Here is a 24,454-nt window from a genome sequence, read left to right as displayed (position 1 = left end):
ATTGTGTGTTGTCGTGCTCCAGATTGGATCTGTCGCTCTTTTTCTGCCACCCTCAGCCTCACCCGGTTTGTATAGATATCTGACGATGACACTACCAAGAACAGGTCGAGCTGAAAAATCACGTCGTTTTATCGGTATAAAATCTTTCTGTATGGCAATTGCTGGTTTCATTGATATAGCTCTCCATGTTTTGTTATTTATCGCAGAAATAACACCGGGTAGCCTAACAACCCAGTCGTTAGATCGTTTATCCTGAATAAATTCCATCGCGTATTGATAACCAAATAACCGTTCAGCTAATGTTTTGTTGAATCTCTCCACAATTGCCTGATCATTGTGAATATTAACCTTGCCTCGTCTTATTTTTGTATGTTTTTTGTTTCATTAATGAGGTCACCGCACCAAGAAATTCCCATCCGGGATCAACCTGAAGTTGTTGTTGTTGTTGTTGTAGGGTTTAACGCCATTTTTCAGCACACGATAGTCAACCTGAAGTAAAATTGGCCAGGTTAGTAGTCCTCGCTGATATATTTTTTCAAATGCATCAGCTACCTCAGCAGCTGTTTTCTTGGTTAATGGCTCAGCTTCTTTATATCTGCTAGCAATATCTACTACGGTTAGTACGCCAACAGTATCATGTGGTAAAAACATTATATCAGCCTGATGGACCTCATTTGGCATGCTAACATCAAAATGCGCGTGTTCGATTCGTTTTGGTGGTGGTAGATAAATTTGCCATATAGCCTGTTTAGATAACCAAGCAGCAGCCGTTGACGGTTTTACTCGAGCAGCCTTTGCAAGCTTCTTGATAGCTGGTTTAACCCGCCAAAATCCAGCAGGGGAATAATAAATTGATTCCATAATAATTACCAGCACCGAAGATTAATTTACCCTTCATTGCGTTTTTAATTAACCACGAATCTAGCCTCTCTTTGATAGATTTATTTTTTATGGAATTTATTGCGTGAATTAAATTTATATCAGCAAGATGTCGTTGTTGAATATCTTTATTTCGATATGCTATGTCATGAATCAAACAAGCCTGATCAATCACATTAATTGGCTCCTCACCTGAATTTGGTTGATCCTGATTATTTAATCTGATATCGAGTCTGGTACCTGGTCCACAGTAGCTGTATCCTGGTAGGTGTTTTTCTCCTGAATATTTAGCCCAAGGGAATCCTGGTTGTGAGGATAACTTGGAGGTGATATCACCTCTGTGTAATCTTTTTTTTAGTTGATGATGTAAATCTAAACTTTTTTGTGCCACATTTTTCACATTTACCGGTAACAGCTGATCTCTTGTTGCGAGTAACAACTGTAGTTAGCTCTACAGTTGGTGTGCGTGTTTTACATTTGACACAATATAGATCCATAATATTTATTATATCATGAATGTAATTGATTTTTCAGCTAAAAAAAAATCTGTTCCTATCAAGCATCAGGCTGCGTTGCCCAATTCAATTAGAATGATAATAATAGGTCCATCAGGGAGTGGAAAAACTCAATTATTGTTGAATTTGATAATGAGATGGTTAAAATGGGATAAATTGTATTTAGCTGCACCATCTGTGGATGATCAGCGTTGTTATCAGGTATTGAAAGAATTTAATGAAAATGCAGCCTTGCTGAATAATGGTGAAAATATTATTGATTTTATAACAGATATCGAAGAAGCTCCCTCAGTTGATGATCTAGATGGGTCGATCAATAATTTATTTGTCTACGATGACGTGATGCTGGATAAAGAAACTAATCCAGCCAGAATATTTTCCCGTGGTAGACATAAAAATACAGATGTCATTTATGTAACTCAGAGGTATACTCAGATACCTAAAGTGATCTGAGATAATTGTAATATTTTGGTTATTTTTAATGGCATCGATGCTCATACATTAAGAAATATTCATCAGACCTGGTGTGGTGGCGACATGGATATAAATAAATTTAAAAATTTCTTCTCACGAGCTCAAGCTACACCTCATGGATTTGTAACGGTAAATTTATGTGATCCCAGGTCAAGATATCAAATAGGTTTGGATAAAATCTTTTAACGCTGACTGGCATAATCTTTGTGCAATTAGACAATAGCAGCAGGGAGGGCCCTACCTATGGTCAGTTGTATAGCAATAAACGAAAAAAAATTAAAATTCACGTAGAATACTTTTTTTTCAGCTAAAATCTTCAGACTAGGGTTTTATTGATGGAACAGGGTTCAGTAACAAGTAAAATTCCCCAGGAAGCCTTTATTCGGCAAATAGAACCTTTCTACGAAAAAGTTTTCTGTGGAAGATTTATTCTTTGTCGGGAACCCTAGGTCTGTCTGCCCTTCCTGCTGCTGAAGGGGGTTAGCTGAAACTAATCTTATATTGGTAGTATTGTCTCCTTTTCCAGCATGAAATAGTTCCTTGATATATAATAGGGTCATATTGTTTGAAACTTTGTGCTTAATTCTAGCCTTTGTCAAAAATACTTGTTCACTTACTGTTAACATTTTATTATCATTCATAACTTTTGGGATGTTTTCAGCATTAACTAAGATGAGTTTGCAAGCTCTTTTTTTGCAAGTGGAATAATTTGTATATTCCTGTCATAATTATTCCCCCAGATAACATTAGAGCAGTCTATGTATGGTTGTGTATATCATATGTATTATATTTACATATGTTTAGATGATAGATATGGCCTTATCTTGCTATATAAGCATAGACGTGAAATGACTATGACATATGACTGGAATATGTTCATTCCATTGCAAATTGTTGTCAAATATCACTCCAAGAATTTTGTCATGGGTAATAACCATTTGAAGGCAAATTTCATTCGACTTAAGATTTAAATTGCTATTTTCCTATGTTGCTCTCTTTTGTTTGGTAGTAATCATTAATACTTAGGTCTTCTCTGTGTTTACTTTCATGTCATTTTTCATCAAAAAGGAATCTATTCTAAATAAGAATATCTGAAAGGATACCTCTAGGTCTGATTTTAGTCACTTGAAATCTTATAGTGTGGTATTGTCTGCATTCAAGTCAGTAGATGAAATACAGTAGATATGGAATAGACTATATGCCCTTTCAGGCATGGGGATCTGGAATAGACTCTGTATGCCCTTGCAGGCTATGGGACAGAATAGATTATGCCTTTGCAGTTGATAGAACATACAATAGACTGAATGCCCTTGCAGGCTATGGGACAGAATAGACTCTGTATGCTCTTGCAGGCTAGGTGATATAGAATCGACTCTGTATGCCCTTGCAGGCTATGGGAACTATAACAGACTCTGTATGCCCTTGCAGTCTAGAGGATCTTGAATAGACTCTGTATGCCCTTGCAGGCTAGGGGATCTAGAATAGCTGTATGCCTTTGCAGGCTACTAGGGATCTAAAATAGCTGTATGCCTTTGCAGGCTAGGGGATCTATAACAGGCTCTGTATGACCTTGCAGGTTATTGGATCTAGAATAGATTCTATATGACCTTGCAGGCTAGGTGATGTAGAATAGACTGTGACACAGTAAGTAAGACCTTGAAGGCTAGGGGATCTAGAATAGCTGTATGCCCTTGCAGGCTACTAGGGATTTATAATAGATTCTCTATGGCCCTGCAGGATTTTTCCCTTTTTCTGTTATCTTTGTCTTATATACCTTTATCATTGAGTTGTATGCCTTTATCACTGAGCTTTATGCCTTTATCATTGAGTTGTATGCCTTTATCATTGAGTTGCATGCCTTTATCATTATGTTATATGTCTCTATCATTGAGTTGTATGCCTTTATCATTGTGCTGTATGCCTTTTTGGGAAAACCAAAACTTATTTTGTATTAAATAGCCATGACTGTGCTGATGTGCCATTAAACTTGATGCATATATGCTATAAAACACACTTATTAGTTGCATGACCATTATTTTCAAGCTACTTCAAGCATACATGTCTACAAAGGTCTTATTGGAAAGTTTCAAATTATGTATGCAAAGCTTGGCTTATATTTGTAAGAATTATACACAAAAAAACTCCTTTCAAATATTGTTTACTACTTTCATAAATAAATGTAAGATGTTGCATTCAGAAATTCATAAGATGGTGCATTCATGCAAAAAATTATCACATATCACCCTCCATCCTTCTTTTTATTGATCTGAAATTTCTTTTTAATTTAAATTGATACTAATAATAAAGTCAAAAGTGACAAAAATCCATTTGTATGCAGTAACAAAAAATTACATATTTTTAACCAAATTTGCAACCCTTCATACTTTCAATTCATGGTACATGTATATTCCTCAAAAAGATATTCTGAACTACTCACCTTTTCATAGGTATTCCACTTGAATTCATTTTGAACTCTAATTTCCTTGATTGCAAATTCAAAATTAGTGCCAGATATCTTTGCTGAAAAAAAGAAAAAGATCAATACACATTGCAAGTTGTGACTCAACATAAGCAAGGAATGTCTATGGCAGCATAACCCTCAAAAAGACATGTTTAGATTGCTGTTGACTTCAATTTTCACTTATACATTCACAGACCATGGTGAATGTATATTACATGTATGGCCTGAAATGCACCTGAATAGTAAGGTAAAATGTGTATATTACTTGCATAGCCTGAAATGCACCTGAATAGTAAGGTAAATTGCATAACTTTATTCTGATTGAAATCCTTACAACCTTCAATGTATTTATCTTGCAAAATTGTTTTGACACTAGCTGTCAGACGTGTAAGTAAACTTAGTTTTATAACATTTCATAGAGAACTTTGATTTTTATAAAGTTATAACTGAGACACATTATATCCAAATTCATTGCTTAATTATTCAAAATGTTTACATCTGTGTCCATATTAATTTCCATGTTGATGACGTTTGACATACCTTTAGCAAACAAGTTTTACCAGTGCCTGAAAATATCTGCATGGAAAGAAATCAATAGTCATCTGTTTTTAATCAATTTGAGATGTTTTATCCAAATGTTTAATGACATGCAAACATTCATGAAGAATATCAAGTGTGTCACTCTGAGCTAACTTCTAGGTGTAGTGAAATGTATGCTACATAATGGCTGGTACTAAGTGATCACCATCCTTGTCTCTTTCAAAAACAGAAAAATAGGTGACTTCCAGGCAATCAATAATTTGACAAACCATATCTTTCAAGCATTGATATTGCAGAACACCGTTACTCTCAGAATGAACATAATCCAAGAGAACAACATCTTCATTGCCACACCCATGAAGTATGCGCCATAGAAAAGAGAACAACATCTTTTTATGTCACACCCATCAAGTATGCACCATAGAAAAGAGAACATCTTCACTGCCACAACCATGAAGTATGCGCCATAGAAAAGAGAACAACATCTTCATTGTCACACCCATGAAGTATGCGCCACAAAAAAGAGAACATCTTCATTGCCACACCCATGAAGTATGCGCCATATAAAAGAGAACATCTTCATGGTCATTCTTATAATGACAGCTGTTTCTTCATTTATAAGCCTTGCTGTAACAAAATAGTCTGCAACACAATCTGTGCTGGCAAGGCACAAGCAGAAGTAGTAACCCCGAATCTTCTGTCCAAGGGGAGACCACTACAGCATTATTACCTATTATGCTAGCAGGTGATATTTTAGCAGTTCTGTTAATAAAACAAACCAAAAGACATTGTAAGCATCTTTAGTTAACTTGGAAGGGGTGGACATGCAATGTAGTAGATTATGATTGGATAGAGCAGCTGAAGAAGAAACTGCACACAAAAGCTAGGACATGTTAACAGTGATGCCCGGCTGAGTATATTCAAAGAACAACAAAAAATAGTCTTTCATTAACTAATTAACTCCTGAGCCAAACAGCTAAGCATTCCCCTACAGCATATTTGCAGAGAAATCTCCTAGAGCAGTGTTAGCCTTACCAGTGCCTGTATCCCTGAGCCAAACAGCTAAGCATTCCCCTATAGCATATTTGCAGAGAAATCACCTAGAGCAGTGTTAGCCTTACCAGTGCCTGTATCCTTGAGCCAAACAGCTAAGCATTCCCCTACAGCATATTTGCAGAGAAATCACCTAGAGCAGTGTTAGCCTTACCAGTGCCTGTATCCCTGAGACTTGCTGAGGGTTCATGGCTTGCACATTTTTACAGACGGAGCTTGAATGTATACTTGCAATAAATATTTTCTTATGTATGTTCCTTTAATTAAGCTAATGTTTGGCACAGCAGTTCTCAATAAAATTACGTACATAATGGTATAAATTTCATGCTACATGCTGAGATAAAACTCATGCATAGAGATGAAATAAATGATTTTCTTACCAATTTGTTTCTCTAGCCATGAATAATCCATAAAATGATGAATTCACACTGAATAATTAAAACTATCAACACATGAAATTCATACAATTTTATGTACACAAAAATTCCACTTGTCATCTTTCTTGCAAACTTAACCTTGTGTGAATACTCCATCAGAGTCTGTTAAGTAAAGTCTACTCCAAGCAGCTGATTCTCATAATTTTCATCATTTTCTAATCTAAATATTTCCACTATTTTTGGTGCAATCAAAGTCAATTTCTTTCCCTTTGTTCAGAATGTTCACTCTATGTAATCTAAAATTTTGTGGTTAAAATGCCTGCATAATTAGAAAATGGCAAAATGCCTGCATAATTAGAAAATGGCTTGAAATCAACAAATGGTTTGTGCCAATTTAACTCATCGTGCAGAATACAGGCCTAGACTAATACTGCCATTCAGACTCAGCACTCGGGATACAAACAGGTAAACTGTGCCATGTTATCATGGGGGGCCCCCGAGTGGCCGAGTGGTCTAAAGCGCTCTTCGTTACGGATCACTGCCATCTCACCTCTGTCTGCGTGGGTTCGAGTCTCGGATTCAGCTAATGTGGGTATGTGAGAAAGCTTGCCAGTAGCTTCTCGTGGGTCGGTGGTTCTTTCCGGTGTTTTCCCAAGTTCTTCCTCCACCATTAATACTGGCCGCCATGTATAGCATATTGTGTGCTGAAAAATGGCGTTAAACCCTACACCAACAACAACAACCATGTTATTGTGGCACTCTGGGGATGAGGAAGGTAAAGCACGATAAGTTATAGTGCCAGCAGGGCTTAATGAGTTAACAGGCATTCTTGTTACAGAGGTGAAATATATCACTGTCTGTAGATGTATGAAAGGGGTATAAACCTGCTGTCTTTTAAAAGGATATGTACTTGACAAGGATGTTTATGCAAAATGTTTTCCTCTTATTGAGGAAAAGCTTACATTTTTATGAAAATTACATTTTTGTCCACATTTACCATATTCAAACTTTGTATACCTTTATAAACATCTCCAAAAGCCCCTGATCCTATCTTCTCTCCAATATAGCTTTTCATTTTTTCGACAGTTAATACCATGATTCGACCATGCCTAGGATTTTTTGTGAGGCAAACTTCCAGTCGTCTTGTTGTTGAGAAGGTGTCGGAATTAGTTTCTGTTGTCTGGTGAACTCCACTTTCCTGCAGCCTTTGGGACTGTTCCCGACTTCTGGAGCTACCAGAATACAAAAAATAAAGTTACTTCCATGACCCCACTTTCCTGCAGCCGTTTGGACTGTTCCTTACTTCTAAAGCTATTAGAATACCAAAAACACCACAAAAAAAGTTACTTCCATGACCCCACTTTCCTGTAGTCTTAGAAACTGATTTTGATTTCCAGTGCCATTTTGAATACAAACATCGAGCTATTTTCATGGCTCCCCATGATAGATCCACATACTTTTATTATATATTATGACTCACCCTATCCCATCTGTGACTATATCACCCACACATACACACTGCCCAACTAAGACCCAGGGATCATGAGGAAACAAAACATGTTCAATATTGAGTTGCATACATAAAGTTTAGTTAAAAAATATTTGACTAGGCACTTTAACTGACATTTTTGTAAATTAGGCTTTTGACAATCTTGCAATGACCCCCCCCCCATAATACCCCTCTTCTGCATGGCTATCATATGGATGTAGATAATAACCAAGTTTTATAAATTTCCATCCATGGTTTAGGAATAGATGTAGATATGTGTGGATGGATGTACAAATGGATGGAAAAATGGAGGGTATCACAATCTGCCATACATTTATTAAAGTTATACAAGAAAGTCATGACAAAAAAATTATCAGTTTACTCTGAGACCTGCAGTAGATACATTTGCACGGCATTTCAATAAATAGATGACGGTGACACTGTTGGAAATTTAGCACTGACAATTTAATCATTTTAAATGCTCTTCTAAACAAGAAACTGCATTAGCATGAGACAGTATCCAAGCCAGAAACAAACGGTGCTTTTTAAGATAATAGTATTTTGTGCCCAGTCCATTCATGAAATGAACTCTCTGGTGAATCAAGAAAAAATAACTCTCACTGACAGAGGTCAGCCTTCATATTTTATAGTAAAAGGACCAGATATCAATATAATTTCAAAATAACCTGTCTCTACATGAGAAATCACTCTTCTACATTTGTCTATGGCTGGAAACCTTGCATACTAGTAACAATTTAAGAGAACAGTTTTATAAATGCTTTAACTGACAATAAAACAGGGAAACATGGAGGAAGCCTGCAGATATATTTATTACAGAATAAATTAATTATTAGTCTGAAAATATAATTCAGACTTCAATTCATGAGAGAATTGTTTTTGAAACATTAACATCAGTGAAAGCAAGAGCTGAAAAGGAAAGTTTCACAGTGCAGACCTATATGGGCATATAATCAAACATTTTTTTTTTTGGCACCAATCTATGATCATGCATTTTTAAAGGCATGCACACAATCTTGTATACAGAAATTAAAACCATTAGGCTTTGTCTACTTATGAAATGAGAAAAGACACTTAGAAGAGATATGTTGTAACACAAAGAACAAAACCATTCTGTAAAATAAACATAATAGAACTCTGAAAAACAAAACTTACTAAGAAATACACATAAAACTTTAAAGACATGAATCTCAGACACAATACCATCTTGTTTAAACTTACCCAGGAATTGATTCATCCACTAATTCGTGTAATCTGATGGCACCAGGATTTGCTGTAGCCTCTGCAGTTCCTGAGCTAAACAAGTCTGTATCCGCTGAGCTTTGGCATTCTCCCTCATCCTTCACATGACCATTGTCACATAAAGGGTTTGTTTTCCCAGATATTGGGTCTACATTACTAGTAAATTGTTTATTATGTCCTGTAATTTCTCTAGTTTTAATCTGCACAGCTTTTTCCAATGTTACATCATCAGTTGAATGTCCTTTGATAGCTGACTCTCTTCTGTTATCTGCATCTTTAATGATACCCACTGAGTGAATGTCCTGGATTTCCTCTTTCTGTTCAGATCTTCTTGAAACTTGTTCAGGGTCAACAGAAATACCATGATAGAACTTAGCACTGAATTCTTCTAGTTCAGTCTGGACACCTGACCCTGATGTCATGTTTAAATCACTATGTGAATGAACTGTATCAGTCATTTTTCTTATCGCCTTTGCCTCTGTATGATCAAGTTCTTGCTGAACCACTTGGCTTGCCTCTTTCTGGTCAACTCTTATGGAAACTTGTTCAGATCTTCGGTTGACAGTGGTATCACTTGTAACCTGAGTGACATCAATAGATCCTTTGAATTCTGTTTCATTCTGGACAGCTTGTCCAAATGTCAAGTTTAAATCACCTGATGAGCTGTCTGTTTTTCCTTCATCATTTGCTTTGTTTTGGATAGTTTTGTCTTCTTTACTTTTATCTCTTGCACCATATGAATTTAGTTTTGCTTCTGATGAAGATATATCATGAACATGAAGAACACTCTTTACTGACTGCCCTGGGTTAGTGTCATTATCGTGTTCTGGATACTGATGCACTTGTGCAGGCACTTCCTCCTGCTGGTCTTTCATACCAACTCTCCTATAAAGGTACTCTACCTGTATGGCGCCAGATGCTGAGACATTACCTGGGTCTGCATCTCCATGTCTCCTAATGATATCTCCAGGTCTGATTATCTCTGAATTACTGCCGCCTGTATCCATGAATGGATCCTGATTCATGACTGAATTTAGTTTCTCACTCTGCTTAATAGTTTCAGCAAATCTCTCAAGCATACCAAAATTATCTTGCTCTAAAAGTCCTCTTTCAAAAGCTTTTTCAAATAGTTGCCAAACTGTCTCTATATTTCCTTTCTCTTGGGTCCAATCTAAAATACATTTTGCATTATTCAAATCATCTAAATCAAGGTCCTTTCCAAATTTCCATAATATTCTCATAAATTCATTAACTTCATGTTTAGAAACTTGGCAGCTGTGACCTAGCTTTTCTACAATTCTGTTTATTAAATCAGTGCAACCAATTAATTCAAATAATTCAACCAAAAGAGTTAAATTATCAACTCCAATACAATTCAGTTTTTCCAGTTCAGTCAGCAGTGTTGTAGCATCTAACTGCATATCTGATCTTATTTTCTGTGCTTTAGGATGAAACATTAACAGAAATACCAGCTGACTGACTTCACCACTTGTAAGATCTCCTGCAAGTTCCTGTAGCAGTTGTCTGTACCTGTAGTGATATAATAGATATGTAAAATCCTTTCCATAACCTATATTTGGAAAATGGCTTGTTTTAAGGGGCATTAATGACATTTGTATAACACTAAATTAAAGAAATTATTAAAATTAATTTATTGGTCAAAAATTAACTCATGTGAAAACCAGTCATAAAACCATATAATACCACCTTTAATTTTAGTTAATCTTTTATTTTTATGGCAATTTTGAAAATTTGTCAAACCAGAAAATAGATTGAAAGGGTATATTTTATTTTTATCTTTAATTATCAGAATATTTGTAAATCCAACTGTTTGTGCACCATTCTTTAACTTTTCTTTCACCATTTCTATTTTTAAAAAACAAAATTATTCCGATTTATGAAAAATGTGCTCAATAATCTGAGTGACAATAACAACACCCACATTTATCTAGTGACATTAAACATTTCAGCCAGGAATTAGGAAGCACACATATAAATGCATGCATACATACATACATACATAACTGAAATATGTGTATATAGCACATTTTTCCTGACCAAAGGAAGGAGAAATACAATAATTTCTCCATACATTTTATTCAAGCCATATGTATATAATCCTTAACTAACAGGCATTATAGGTTAAGTCTAATGGAAAAACTTTATTTTCCAGCCATTTGGAAGCAGACATATATAAATGTTCATTTGAAATCATTTATATATATACATACAGTAGGTTCAATTCTATCATTATATTTACCTTTGACCTTAGATAGAAACCAAATACCCATACATGAGTCAGAACCAAGGATCAAACCAAGGACAGGACTGGGGCAAAGTGAGCATGTAATTGCTGTGCTAACACAGCCACTAGTGACTAAAAAATACTTTTATCAACTTGTACTGTAAGGTCTAAGTGCTTAAACTTGAGTAACAAGACAAGGGAAACCCAATAAGCATTCAACTGTCAAAAAAATAATTTTATTTAAATAAAATATAAAAATCAAGGTGAAAGAATTAGAAATAACTTAGTGTATAAATTCCTAGAATATCCTAAACTGTCCTATCAATGTCTCACTAATCCTACACTGTCCAAAGGTATTCTGAATGAAGGTTTTAATGTGTTTATGTGCTAATATGCTAGTACAACTGAAGAATCACAGTTCTAAATCCAAACATTTTTAGTTCAAGGTAATCCCATGAACACAGAATATCACTGAAGTCTTTGAAAGTTTCACATAATCAAACAGAATTATTTATGTATTCAAGTTCTTGAATAAATTCACACAATCTGATAAGTAATGACTGTTTAAGTTAAATAATTTATACTCTACTAATCCAACAAACAGATATTATACATAAAACACTATTTTTTCTCAATGACTCTTACATAGACTGAAGAATGGAATATGTCGCACACGTATTTTCATTATATAGTCTCTACATACAAATCAAATCAAAAGAATCTGATTCACTAAAATATTTGCAGAACATTAAATTGTATTATTATCATTATTATTATTATTATTATTATTATTATTATTAATGATATTGTATCATTTTTAAATAACTGAAACAGTCATGTTATGACCTTCTCAAACTCATGAACCAATCAACAATTATGGCATACATGATAGCTCTACAGGGCAAATGCACTCCTATTTTCACATGATGTTTATGTGGCCTCTTTTCATATTAAAGCATGGAGCATTTGATTTAAACAGTTGTTGATTTGACCTCAGTGATTGGCCTTGGTTTATGAATGAGAATTTTACAACGTAGTGTACAAGAACTTTACTACAGTGCCAATGAATGAAAGAATTAAAATATAAATATCACAGACCCAAATGATTTAAATAAAAACTATATTATAATGCAAAGGATAATACAGATATCCATAACAATACTGATACATGTCACAAGTACTGATTACCTGCTGGGTAAATAAACAATGACGTTTGTCACTGACTTGGTATTAAATGATAAAATCTATTGAAAACATGTGTAATTGCAAAATGCCAAAAAAAAAACTCCTCTCAAAGAACTTGAACAGCTGTACTTCAGCTTGACTTAGAATGAGATCTAATAACACTTAACATCTGAAGATCTTTGATCAACTCAGCTGAAAGTGGATTGTACAATGATCATGCTTTGCCAACAGTGGTGTCAATAGTTAAATAAATGCACTGGGATCAATTTGTCCACACTTTTGACATAACATACGGTTAATAAAATATGTCTCACTAGGTTTATTTGTTGTGTATCAATGTATGTAACAATCAGTTTGATGACAGCTGCACAAATAAAGTTGACTGATTTAAGCTTTGGACAGTATAAGGTTTGATTTATAGAATAAAAAGTGACATCAATTATTGGCTCATAACAGCTGTAACAATTGTAAAATGAGACTCATAAAGTGGCTACCATAAGATATTAAACTGCAAGATAAAAGTCTAAACTTATACGTTTTACATTTCATGTATTTATGGTACAAGTGTAGATAAGTAGATGTACCTACCAAAAAAAAGATTTGCCATTTGTTTAAACTTTGTTTATGTACAGGTGCATGTGATATAAACGAAAGTCAATAGATGTATTGATTAATTTGCTTCGACTTTTATTGAATATACATGAGCAGCTACCAAATACATGTAGATGTATACAATATGAGGACACTGTGAAATAAAAATGTGTGCAATTCAATTATCCAGAAACCCATTAATCTGGACATATTCACTGGGAACAGTCTGGATTAATGAGGTTCTACTGTATATATTTTTATTTAAAACTGACCAGCATTTATATTTACCAAGTTTCATCTCTGTGTGTCTGAGAATGTGTGCATGTATATGTTTACTTTCAAAACTAACCAGCATTATACATATGAAAATTTCTTGTGTGTGTTTGTCTGAGTGTGTTTGTACATGTATATGTTACTTTCAAACTGGCCAGAATTTATATTTACCAAGTTTCATCTGTGTGTGTCTGAGAGTGCATGCATGTATATGTTACTTTCAAAACTGACCAGCATTTATACTCTTTAATCTGGTCATATTTACTGAGAACAAAGGTGTATGGATTAACAAGGTTCTACTGTATGTGTTACTTTCAAACTGGCAAACATTTGTACTTACAAAGTTTCACCTAACCTAGGTGCCATTGTCCCGCTTACTGTTTGCTTTTTCTGAAAAGTCAAAATAATGAACATTGTAATAATGCAAGACAAACCTGTCATGTTTCTCAGACTTTGCTTTGGTCTTAAAACTGGTAATTGCATAAAACAAAAGTCCTTAGTCCCGTCAAAATTTCATTCAGTAGGAAAATTAACCCAGAAAAAGAATTCAACAGAATGCACTGCTGATGCGTGCCTATGTGACCTCTATTTGTATATGTTAAGTAGCACTTTCAATTATGTATACACTCATTAAGTACATATAACATTATCACTGAAACTGGGCTGTATCACAAAATCTTAACTTTGATGCCTCTGCTAACAACAATGAGAATGCCTTCAGAAATTTATGCAACAGAAAGAATTCCAAGATGGCAACCATGACACAATCTCTGTCATCTCTGAACTGAATAATGTTACATCTGGCATCCACGCATGCGTGTTATGATTAACAATCTCTACCAAAGCTCCCTTTGATTTATATTTTGATTCATGCAAAATCTCACTGGTTATTATCTTAACCATTAGTGGAAATTTTAATTTCTTTTCCAACTCAGCAACGTCTCTGAACATTGCTCCATTTTCTTTAATGCGCTCCGCCCATTCATTTATTCTTTTGCATCTCTGACTGATTAAACCATTTCCACATACCACATTTGTCAAATGTTCTATAACTCTTTCAGCAACACAATTCAAGGTCGAAATTTTCATTGGTTGAAGAGCATCAACACAAGGCTTATCATTCAGTGGATACATTGCATAAAAGAACTGCCGCCACAGGGTATGCTTGCTCATAATATGGTTTGTCTATACTGGTCAGTATTCTTGGTTTGGAATATTTATTTAACATGACAACATCCCCAGCATGGTGTGATTCTCAAAAGAGGGTCATGTTTGTCATGGATGTTACAGGTTATGTCATTGTCTGTGAATGGTAGAGCAATGATAAATTTTATTCTAAAAGGGTATGTTTGTTCATCGAGATAATTAATGATTGTCCCTGCTCGCTGGTCATTCATTGTAGCATCAATCTGGGATTTATTGTCTTGACTAATTCTGAACATTGACCACACATGAGTTGCATCATCGTCACCATACTCTCTCTTGGCTTCATGGATATGATTGATTAAAGTTTTATTCGTTGAATCAGAATCAGCATCAACCAGAGCTCGCCTAGTCAAGTCAGGGGTTATTCTGTCAAGATCGAATCTAGCCTAAGAGGGCTTGATAACCTTGCAAATTCCTCCATCATATAATTAAGGCAAAGATATATTTAAATTAAACCTTAATTTATAATATATAATGCTTCAAGCAAAGAACAGTTGCAAGTGGTTGATGATTGGATTTACAACTCCTTGTAATAAGTCTTGATTGACGGATTTCTGTGGATACCACCTACAGAGTGTGCAACAAGCGAGTCTAGCACCAAAGCCATGTTTGAAGTGTAACAAGGTTCTCTCACACTGATAATTGTATTTCTACTCATGTTGAGATCGCCATACATAATATCTCCAGTTCTTCTGATGCATCCAGTAATCTCTCCCATGAGTGTTGGAACCGATTCCTCGAGGTTTTAATTTTACCGCTTTTAGCAAACACCACTAAATTATATTCAGTCGCACATAGAACTCACAGAATAATATCTGTTAACAGAATATTCCTTGTCTTTAACTGTTCTTGCTGATCCTGAAAAACAGCAACTCCATTTTGGTCCACATCTGCAAGATGCAAAAGATTAGCAAGCTCATCTTTGACCTCATTAAGGGTTGCATATTTGGACAAGTCTTGGCTTGCCCCGAGTAAGACTCCAAGCACATCTTCCGTAAATATCTACCATTGTATATTACACTAAGACCTGTTTAAAACATTGGATGATGATGTTGTCTGATGGCATACTAATACTGACTTTATGAGGCGGTGCCTCTGATGATGTTGACACAGCGTCGAGCAAAGCAAGCATTTCATGGCCACATATTGGCAGATCAGTTATTGTCTGTGTTGATAATGCTGAATACCAGAAAGGAATGCTTTGCAGTCTGCCAACATATTTTAAAAATTCTTTTGGTGGTGCCAACCAATATGGATCAAAATAAACAACTCCACATGGGTCAACCACATATGCAACCCAATGAGTACCAAACCAGAACTTCCATCGAGATTAATGATACCGGTTTCAACACAGTTTGGTTGTTTTGATAATTGATCAAGCATAAAAACACCTCTGAAGTTTTTTATGTTTAATTTCTTAGCAGCATTAAGTAAATCAAAATTGGACATGGGAAGCTCAAAATGATTTGTGTTTAGCGAAATGTACCAGGTAGTCTTAGACCTGAGCCGCTTGTGGCTCAACTGTACCATGAATGAGGGGTTCCTGGCAGTCTTAGACCCCTTCCATTTCTGGAAGGCCCTTTTTTATTGGAAGTCTTTAGTCCATGACCTGTTGCTTTCCCTAATGCCATCCCAGCAGCATTTCCAACAGTACCAAGTGCTGCTGCTTTTGTGACAGCTGGGGCTGCAGTGGCTAACAACGCTGGTATAGTAGCAAGAAGTGGAAATATACCACCCATCTTGGCAATATCTTTAATGGCACCTGCAGAAAGATCAAGTCTAACACCGGTTTCTGATCGTTTGGCATCAGTGAAGTGCTTGAGATGACGTTCTGTCAGGGATAGTTTTTTTTAACCCTGCAATGCTGCTGATTTCAGTAATATTTTTATTCAAGAATTATTTTTTAATGCTGATTATAGCTTTTTAATCTGACCAAGAATCAGCGTAACATACACGTGATGATATGACATTATAATATCATGGGTGATTTAATCATTGATTGAGCACTTGGGATTGCAAGCGATCCAGTTACATGTTTTGGGGCATCAATAACTCTCATTTGTCCACCAACACCTTCAAGCAGCAGTGTTTTGTCTGAGAGTAAAACAGCAATTGCTCTGTAATTAGCAATAGCTCCTCTTGCCACATGAACTCAAAAGTGTATATCAACAACAGATTGTCAAAATAAATCCATGTGTTCCAGCGAAAAGTAATAGATCAGATAGTGTTGTAAAATCTAGTTGTGATATTTGTAGACCAGAATCAACATTTTGATCATGTCCCAATTATGTGGTCAAATGATGATATGCAGGTGTAACATTTTTGTTGTCAAATTTCAGTATTATGTCCTCAGCTGGTTCTTGATGTCAATTTATTCTCAGTGAAACTTCAGTAACACCAAGTTCGTCTAATACCATTGTGCTATGTAACTGAGTTTACTCTAGCAGTATCTTGAAAAGCAATGAATATATGTTGTGGTGCAGAGACACCTTGCTGTGATGCTATCTTCCATGCGAATTAGTGCTACTTTGAACACTGTCTGTGGTCATTGTCAACCGTGATAATGTTGATTTACTACCAGAGTCCATAAAAGAGAGCAGCTGTTGTTCTTCGGTCAATGACAGTATCATTGTTGGCATCTACAACGAAAGTTTTGTCAGTATTACTTTAGGTGCATTACCAATAGAGAACCAGACTGCATCACCCTTGGCAGCCTTTCGTACGAGTACAACTGTATGCTTGGCTCCAAAAATAACTTTACAAACATTCCTGGAAAATCCACAGATATGTGACAGTGGAAATGCACATGAAAATCTTCTACTTCCATCCTTCAGCATTGATCAACATGCTGCAAATCCTAAGTTGAATTCTGCAATAGCACCATTTGCGACGAGACCATTTCCAGTTGTTTCTTCTTCCTCGATACGAGGTGGTCTGAATGGCGATCTTTCGGGGGATAATATATCTCCAAGTAATGACAATTTTTTTAACTTCTATGACTTGTTTCTCAGCATCTTTAAATTCATTCCTATATTTATCAGTGATGCTAGATATGCAAAAGGACTTCTGAAATACAAAAGGAACCCATTTTTTTTCTGAAACACTGGCAGTGTTTGGATATAATAATTTATCATGATTTGAATATCCTGTTGCAGCAACCACTATAGTTCTCTCTTGAAGTAATTTACAACCTTCTTTGGTAAATCAGGCTAGTGATTTTGGTTTTGGTCTTATTTTGATGCAACAGTATTCTTAACATCTCCAACCTCCTCATGAACTTTGTTAATACCTTCAATTACTTGTTTTATTCCTTCTTGTAATTGTGGTTGAGAAGCAGCTATTTCAGCCGGAAGTTCTCATATAATCTTTGTTTGTTTAGTTCTTTCTCCTATTTTTCCAGCTGCTTCAGCAGTTTGGGCTAATGTGGAAAGAAAACCTTCGGTAGCCTTTGTAACCAGTTTAAATAATTCTGCTGTATCCTCTGCAAATTCCACTCAAGCTTCCTGATGCTGTTGTAGTTGCGGCTTGACAGAATCACAGACAGGAATATATATCTCAATTTCCTCAAGTCACTGTTGAGCTAGTTTAACTGTACGAGACTCCATGTTTAGCGGTATTATTGATATAATAATGACTGAATTACACCACACTACAGCAGCAGGGAGGGGACAACCAACAGTTAATGTCCTGGATCAGTAAACAAGGACACAAGAATATGAAAATACAACCGTAAGACGACAAAAAGAACAAATATGTGCTAACCCGGTTAGAGACCTCGGTTTAGTGCAACCCAATTAGAGGTCTCAGTTTAGCGTCATTAAAGATTGTGTTTTCATTTTTGTAGGAAGTTTTATTTTCAAAAACAGACTGCTAAAATGTGGTCTGTTCACCCTCCTTGCTGCTAAGAGCTAAAATGGCATATCTTACAAACTGTTTAGGAAGAGCTAAAATGACATATCCTACAAACTGTCTAGGAAGAGCTAAAATGGCATATCCTACTAACTGTCCAAGAAGAGCCAAAATGGTATCTCCCACAAACTGTTTAATCATTGATTTCATGTTCAATTGAGAAACTGGTAAGATTAGTGTCAGAATTAGAGAGCAATGTGATTATCAGAACAATCAATATTTTACAAAAGGTAAAATCTGTATACTACCTGCATCTTTCTGCTGGATAACTGTCGCTTATGCTGGGAGGCAAGGTTGGCCTTGCGTTCCTCTTTGCTTTGAGCAAAGGCCACATACAATGACTTTCCTTCCACAGTGCGACCATTCATCTCTGATATTGCCTTTTCTGCCTCCTCTGGTGAGCTGAAGCACACAAAGCCGAAGCCTTTGGCTCTTCCTTGCTCATTCATAACCTGTGATGAACAAAGTATGATTTTGAACTTTCTAGAAGTATTGCTTTAAAGTCAATACATAATAGTTTTCAAGGAGAATCTGTCTAACGCATGCCTAGTTTTGTTTTACTTGTACAGTCAGTGCACAATCCTGGGACCAGAAACTGTACTGGCAAGTAGAATTACTTGTTAGTTGCCCAAAATATTTTCACCGACATAAAAGAACTAGCAGTGTTCCCAAACGATAGTGATATCGAAGAAAAATGAACCCCTCATCCAAGCATTCGTGAAGGATGAGGGGCATTATTGGAGTAAAGCTGGAGGCTGAGCATGGATGCATAGCATGTTACACTATCATTGGTGGAAACAGGTGCCCTTCAAAGAAAAGAAAACTTTTTTTAATCAGTCACGTGATGTGTCACCTGAAGTATCCCATATAAACAAGCCACCCGCACAAGGTATCTCATAGTTTAAAGTGAAGTGTTTTGTTTTCTATAAAAGACTGGGAAGGAAAACCCCATTGTAGTAAAACCTCAATTTGCAACAAAGAATGAATGGGTGTGTACATGCTCAGCCTCCGGTTTTACTCCAGTACTACCCAGCATCCTTCACAAATGCTTGTATGAGGGGTTCATTATTTTCCATAAAGCCTTCGGCCTCCCATGTATACATAGCATCTTTAAAGATTGACAATAAAACATCTGCTAAAAATATCAATAGGAACACATTGACCTGTACATATAATCAAACAGAAAATACTATTTATATGCTATTAATAAATGCTTCAGCAAAACCCTATTAGTCTGAATAGCTCAGATAAAATTTGTGAAAAGTCTTTACTGATGTCCAGTCTGCTGTTTTCAATATATTGTGCAATGAACAGCCTAAATGTCTGAAAGCAACTGATGCTGCAGCAGTTGTGTAAGAATGAGCTTTGAATTTAGATGTATCAATTCCTGATTGTTCTAAAAACCATTTGTAACCATCTTGCAATAGTACTAGATGTCACAGCTCTGTAGGAACAATAAGATACCAGAACTTAATAGATTTCCAAAGATTTTTAGTCCTGTCAAGATAATGCAACAAAGTATGCATAACACAATGCTTCTCACCCTTATAATGTAGTAGTTCCAACTGGAAATTCTTACCTTGTCTTTTAAGTTTTCAATAAATCAAAAAACTGAACTATTTTTTATGCCATACAAGTCTTATTATGTAAATTCAAAGATTGTTTAGATTGTGCTCTTGGGGCTGTAGATAAAGTAATAAGAGCAACCATTTTCATTGTTAACAACTTTACAGATATTGTTACAAGTCTATGCTTTTAAAATAAGTAACAAATAAGAGTGAAGACAGCAAGCTTTGTAAAATTTAACAATTTTTTTTTATTTCCCTAGATTACAAAGTGTTCGATCTGTTTGAATCAAGTTTATAAGCTCCACACCCTTACAGTGATGCATCAGTTTGAATAGTAAAATCAATCTTGTATTGTCTGATAGATTTTCCATTCATGTCTGCAACATTTAGACCATTTAAGTTCCCGGATACTTTGTGGAGATAACTGTACTGTATTATCTAAATTTTTGGTTTCACTAAGGTCTTTTATTTTATCATGTTCCAAATACCTGTAGTGCATTGTAGGTTTCCAGGATTGCATAAAAAGCATTAATCAGCATACCAATAAATGATGCCAACTCTCAAGGTCATCAATTTCGTTCTCATCTGCCATAACAGGCTGCATTTCACTTAGGCCCAATTTTTTCTTCACACGCTCAATATTTGTTTTAGATAGGTTGTTTATGTCTATGAGACTGGACGTCCTTGACTGTCCGACATCTTTTGCTCTTTTGGTCACAACAACAGGCACTTGCATTTTGCCACTTTCTGAACTTTAGTCACAACAGACTGAAATTTTTTCTCTTTATTTTTCCGTTTATGTGGCTTCTTACCTCCACTCTGTTTTGAGGAACTTGCTTCAACTTCACAAAAGGCTGCAATATCCTCAGGCCCAAAACCCGAAAATTACGAGTCGGCTTTGAGGTCAGTAAATGAAAGGACTTTGTCCTCTTCAGTAGCCATTACAAATAAAGTTTAAAATGAAAGTTAATAACAAGTATAGCTTGGACTAAACCCTAAGCTGGCTACAACACCACCTCAATACCAAAATACGCACCTGTTATTGAACTTACCGTTCCACTACAATGCCAGAATAACTATGAGATACCATGTGCGGGCGGCTTGTTTATATTGGATACATCAGGTGACACATCATGTGACTGATAAAAAAGTTTCCTTTTCTTTGAAGAGCACCTGTTTCCCACAATGACAGAGTAACATGCTATGCACACATGTGAGGCCAAAGGCTTTACATAAAATAACGATCCATCAGTCATTTTTCAATTAAACATGGAACAAAGTCTCTAAAATGTTTGAAGACTTTGTGATTTATGCTTGCTTAATACAAAGGTCCCTAACCAATAAAAAGGTCCTTAACCAAAACAAAGGTCCTTAACCAAAACAAAGGCCCTTAACCAATATAAGGGTCCTTAACCAAAACAAAGGTCCTTAACCAAAACAAAGGCCATTAATCAATGCAATGGTCCTAATAACCAAAACAATGGCCCTTAACCAAAACAAAGGCCCTTAACCAAAGAAAAGGTCCTTAACCAATGCAAAGGTCCAAATAACCAAAACAAAGGTTCTTAACCAAAACAAAGGTCCTTAACCAAAACAAAGGTCCTTAACCAAAACAAGGCCATTAATCAATGCAATGGTCCTAATAACCAAAACAATGGCCCTTAACCAAAACAAAGGCCCTTAACCAAAGAAAAGGTCCTTAACCAATGCAAAGGTCCTAATAACCAAAACAAAGGTTCTTAACCAAAACAAAGGCCCTTAACCAAATAAAAGGTCCTTAACCAATACAAAGGTCTTTAATCAATACAAAGGTCCTTAACCATTACAAAGAAAGTTCAGTTTTATCAACACAAAGGTCCTTGACAAATCTCACAATTCCTTCAAAAGATACATTGTGGAAATGTAGTTCATGATATGTGGACCCCAAAAAAACTTGCAAGTCAAAGAGAAACTGTAAACGAGTCAAATGCTGACATAAAAGTAGATCCGTCAGTGAGTACATACAGAATACCACCCACAAAAAAGTAGATCTGTCAGTGAGTGCGTACAGAATATACCACCTACGTAAAGTAGATTTGTCAGTGAGTGCCTACAGAATATACCACCCACAAAAAGTAGATTTGTCAGTGAGTGCCTACAGAATATACCACCCACATAAAGTAGATCTGTCAGTGAGTGCCTATAGAATATACCACCCACATAAAGTAGATCTGTCAGTGAGTGCGTACAGAATATACCACCTACATAAAGTAGATCTGTCAGTGAGTGCCTACAGAATACCACCCACATACAGTAGATCTGTCAGTGAGTGCCTACAGAATATACCACCCACATAAAGTAGATCTGTCAGTGAGTGCCTATACAATATACCACCCACATAATGTAGATCTGTCAGTGAGTGCCTACAGAATATAGCACCCACATAAAGTTATCTGTCAGTGAGTGCCTACAGAATATACCACCCACATAAAGTAGATCTGTCAGTGACTGCCTATAGAATATACCACCTACATAAAGTAGATTTGTCAGTGAGTGCCTACAGAATATACCAACCACATAAAGTAGATCTGTCAGTGAGTGCCTACAGAATATACCACCCACAAAAAGTAGATCTGTCAGTGAGTGCCTACAGAATACCACCCACATAAAGTAGATCTGTCAGTGAGTGCCTATAGAATATACCACCCACATAAAGTAGATCTGTCAGTGAGTGCCTACAGAATATACCACCCACATAAAGTAGATCTGTCAGTGAGTGCCTACAGAATATAGCACCTACATAAAGTAGATCTGTCAGTGAGTGCCTACAGAATACCACCCACATAAAGTAGATCTGTAAGTGAGTGCCTATAGAATATACCATCCACATAAAGTAGATCTGTCAGTGAGTGCCTACAGAATATACCACCCACATAAAGTAGATCTGTCAGTGAGTGCCTACAGAATATACCACCTACATAAAGTAGATCTGTCAGTGAGTGCCTACAGAATACCACCCACATAAAAGTAGATCTGTCAGTGAGTGCCTACAGAATACCACCCACATAAAAGTAGATCTGTCAGTGAGTGCCTACAGAATACCACCCACAAGCACATACACAAGAAGAGTAAATATAAGTTTAAAAACTGGAGAGATAACTCTGAAAGTACTAACCTGGCAAAGCCAAATCTTGTATGGAACACAATCACTAGTTATTATTTGTGTGTTTATAGTAGAGTAATCTGCATTACTCTGTGCACTGGTCTAAGGAGAATTACTCTTGAGAGATAATATTTGGAGGTGATTTGGTTTCGAACCCAGGACCCCTCATGCTAAGATATGGCAGCCCACATGTTCCAGAGCTCATACTACCATGGCCACCTCACCAAAAATGATGTTTTGGCAGCCATACATATAGGCTCTAGAATGTGCAGACTCTCTTAGTTAATTAGATATTTCATCTCAAGAAACCTTGGCACTGGCATGGTTAGGTTATTATTTATTTATGTGCTTTACTCTGTGCACTGGCCTAAGAAAAATTACTCTTGAGAGATAATATTTGGAGGTCATTAGTTATGTTATTGTTATACAAGCATACACAATTTCATGAAAATATCTCAAACAGTTCTGGATATTAACTAAGCAAAAGTGTGCCAGACAGATAACAGGGTGTCTATGACAATGAGAATACCAGGGCTGAATTAGGTTCATAATAATTTATCCCAAGCATTCCTCTCTTTTGATAACTTGCAAACATGGTCAATAAACACTTACTGCAGTATAAACAAGGGATATTTGTTTGATTTACTTAAACAGCTCATGGTAGCGGTGAAGGTTGCAACTTGTACTGATACAAGAGAATATAATTTCATTTATCCAAAATTTCATATTATGTATGTTATTATTATTAGATATTAACTCTTAGGAGGTCGATCAAAGTTAATGGAATGGAAGTCAGATTAGCATCATTTTTATTTATGACCAAGAAGACATTATAAAAACATTCCAGTGAAAACCCCATGATGCTAAGACAATAAGACCATTCATTCAGGAGTAGTAATCAAATGGTTTTTTTTATGGCCAATATTGTTACCAAATTTTGGATTTCTAAGCAGTACCATTTTCATGAAGGGCCAACAAGACATCATAAGAATTATTCTGTTGGAAATCTCATGTCAACACAACTTTCTGTAGCTCTCTAGTGAAAACTCCAAGGAAATATTAGTTTTCATTTAGAAGGAGTTATCTGACAATATTTTAAAGATGACTGCTGTCTTGTTTGGGGCGGAGATAGAAATGGGTGGTGCTTAATTCATATTACTTTACATTCTGCAAGTTTACACTTCATTGCACATGATTCAACATAACTGATCTTCAGATGTGCATCTCTCCCCACCTGGTCTTTTTCAAATCCTGGACATCAGAGATAAACTGGAGAAAGTAACTAGC

General features: G+C 35.9%; 1 protein-coding gene across 2 annotated transcripts in view; it reads right to left on the bottom strand.

Moving 5' to 3' along the window:
* LOC149779211 (uncharacterized) overlaps positions 1-24,454 on the bottom strand; it is a 152,017-nt gene that overhangs the window by 81,925 nt on the left and 45,638 nt on the right. For both annotated transcript variants that reach the window (XR_016415587.1, XM_089939781.1), the window contains exons 7-11: positions 18,706-18,909; positions 13,683-13,732; positions 9,028-10,578; positions 7,317-7,531; positions 4,306-4,388 (exon numbers count right to left, since the gene is read on the bottom strand). Coding sequence is in view for 1 of the 2 variants with exons in the window: in XM_089939781.1 (XP_089795907.1) it covers positions 4,306-4,388; positions 7,317-7,531; positions 9,028-10,578; positions 13,683-13,732; positions 18,706-18,909 (2,103 nt within the window). In the remaining variant the exon portion in view is untranslated. The remainder of the gene's footprint in view (positions 1-4,305; positions 4,389-7,316; positions 7,532-9,027; positions 10,579-13,682; positions 13,733-18,705; positions 18,910-24,454) is intronic.

This window comes from Sinohyriopsis cumingii, chromosome 17 (assembly GCF_028554795.1).
Source record: "Sinohyriopsis cumingii isolate HCF-2022 chromosome 17, ASM2855479v2, whole genome shotgun sequence".
In the NCBI taxonomy this organism is placed as follows: Eukaryota; Metazoa; Mollusca; class Bivalvia; order Unionida; family Unionidae; genus Sinohyriopsis; species Sinohyriopsis cumingii.
This window is presented reverse-complemented; position numbering and strand designations above follow the sequence as displayed.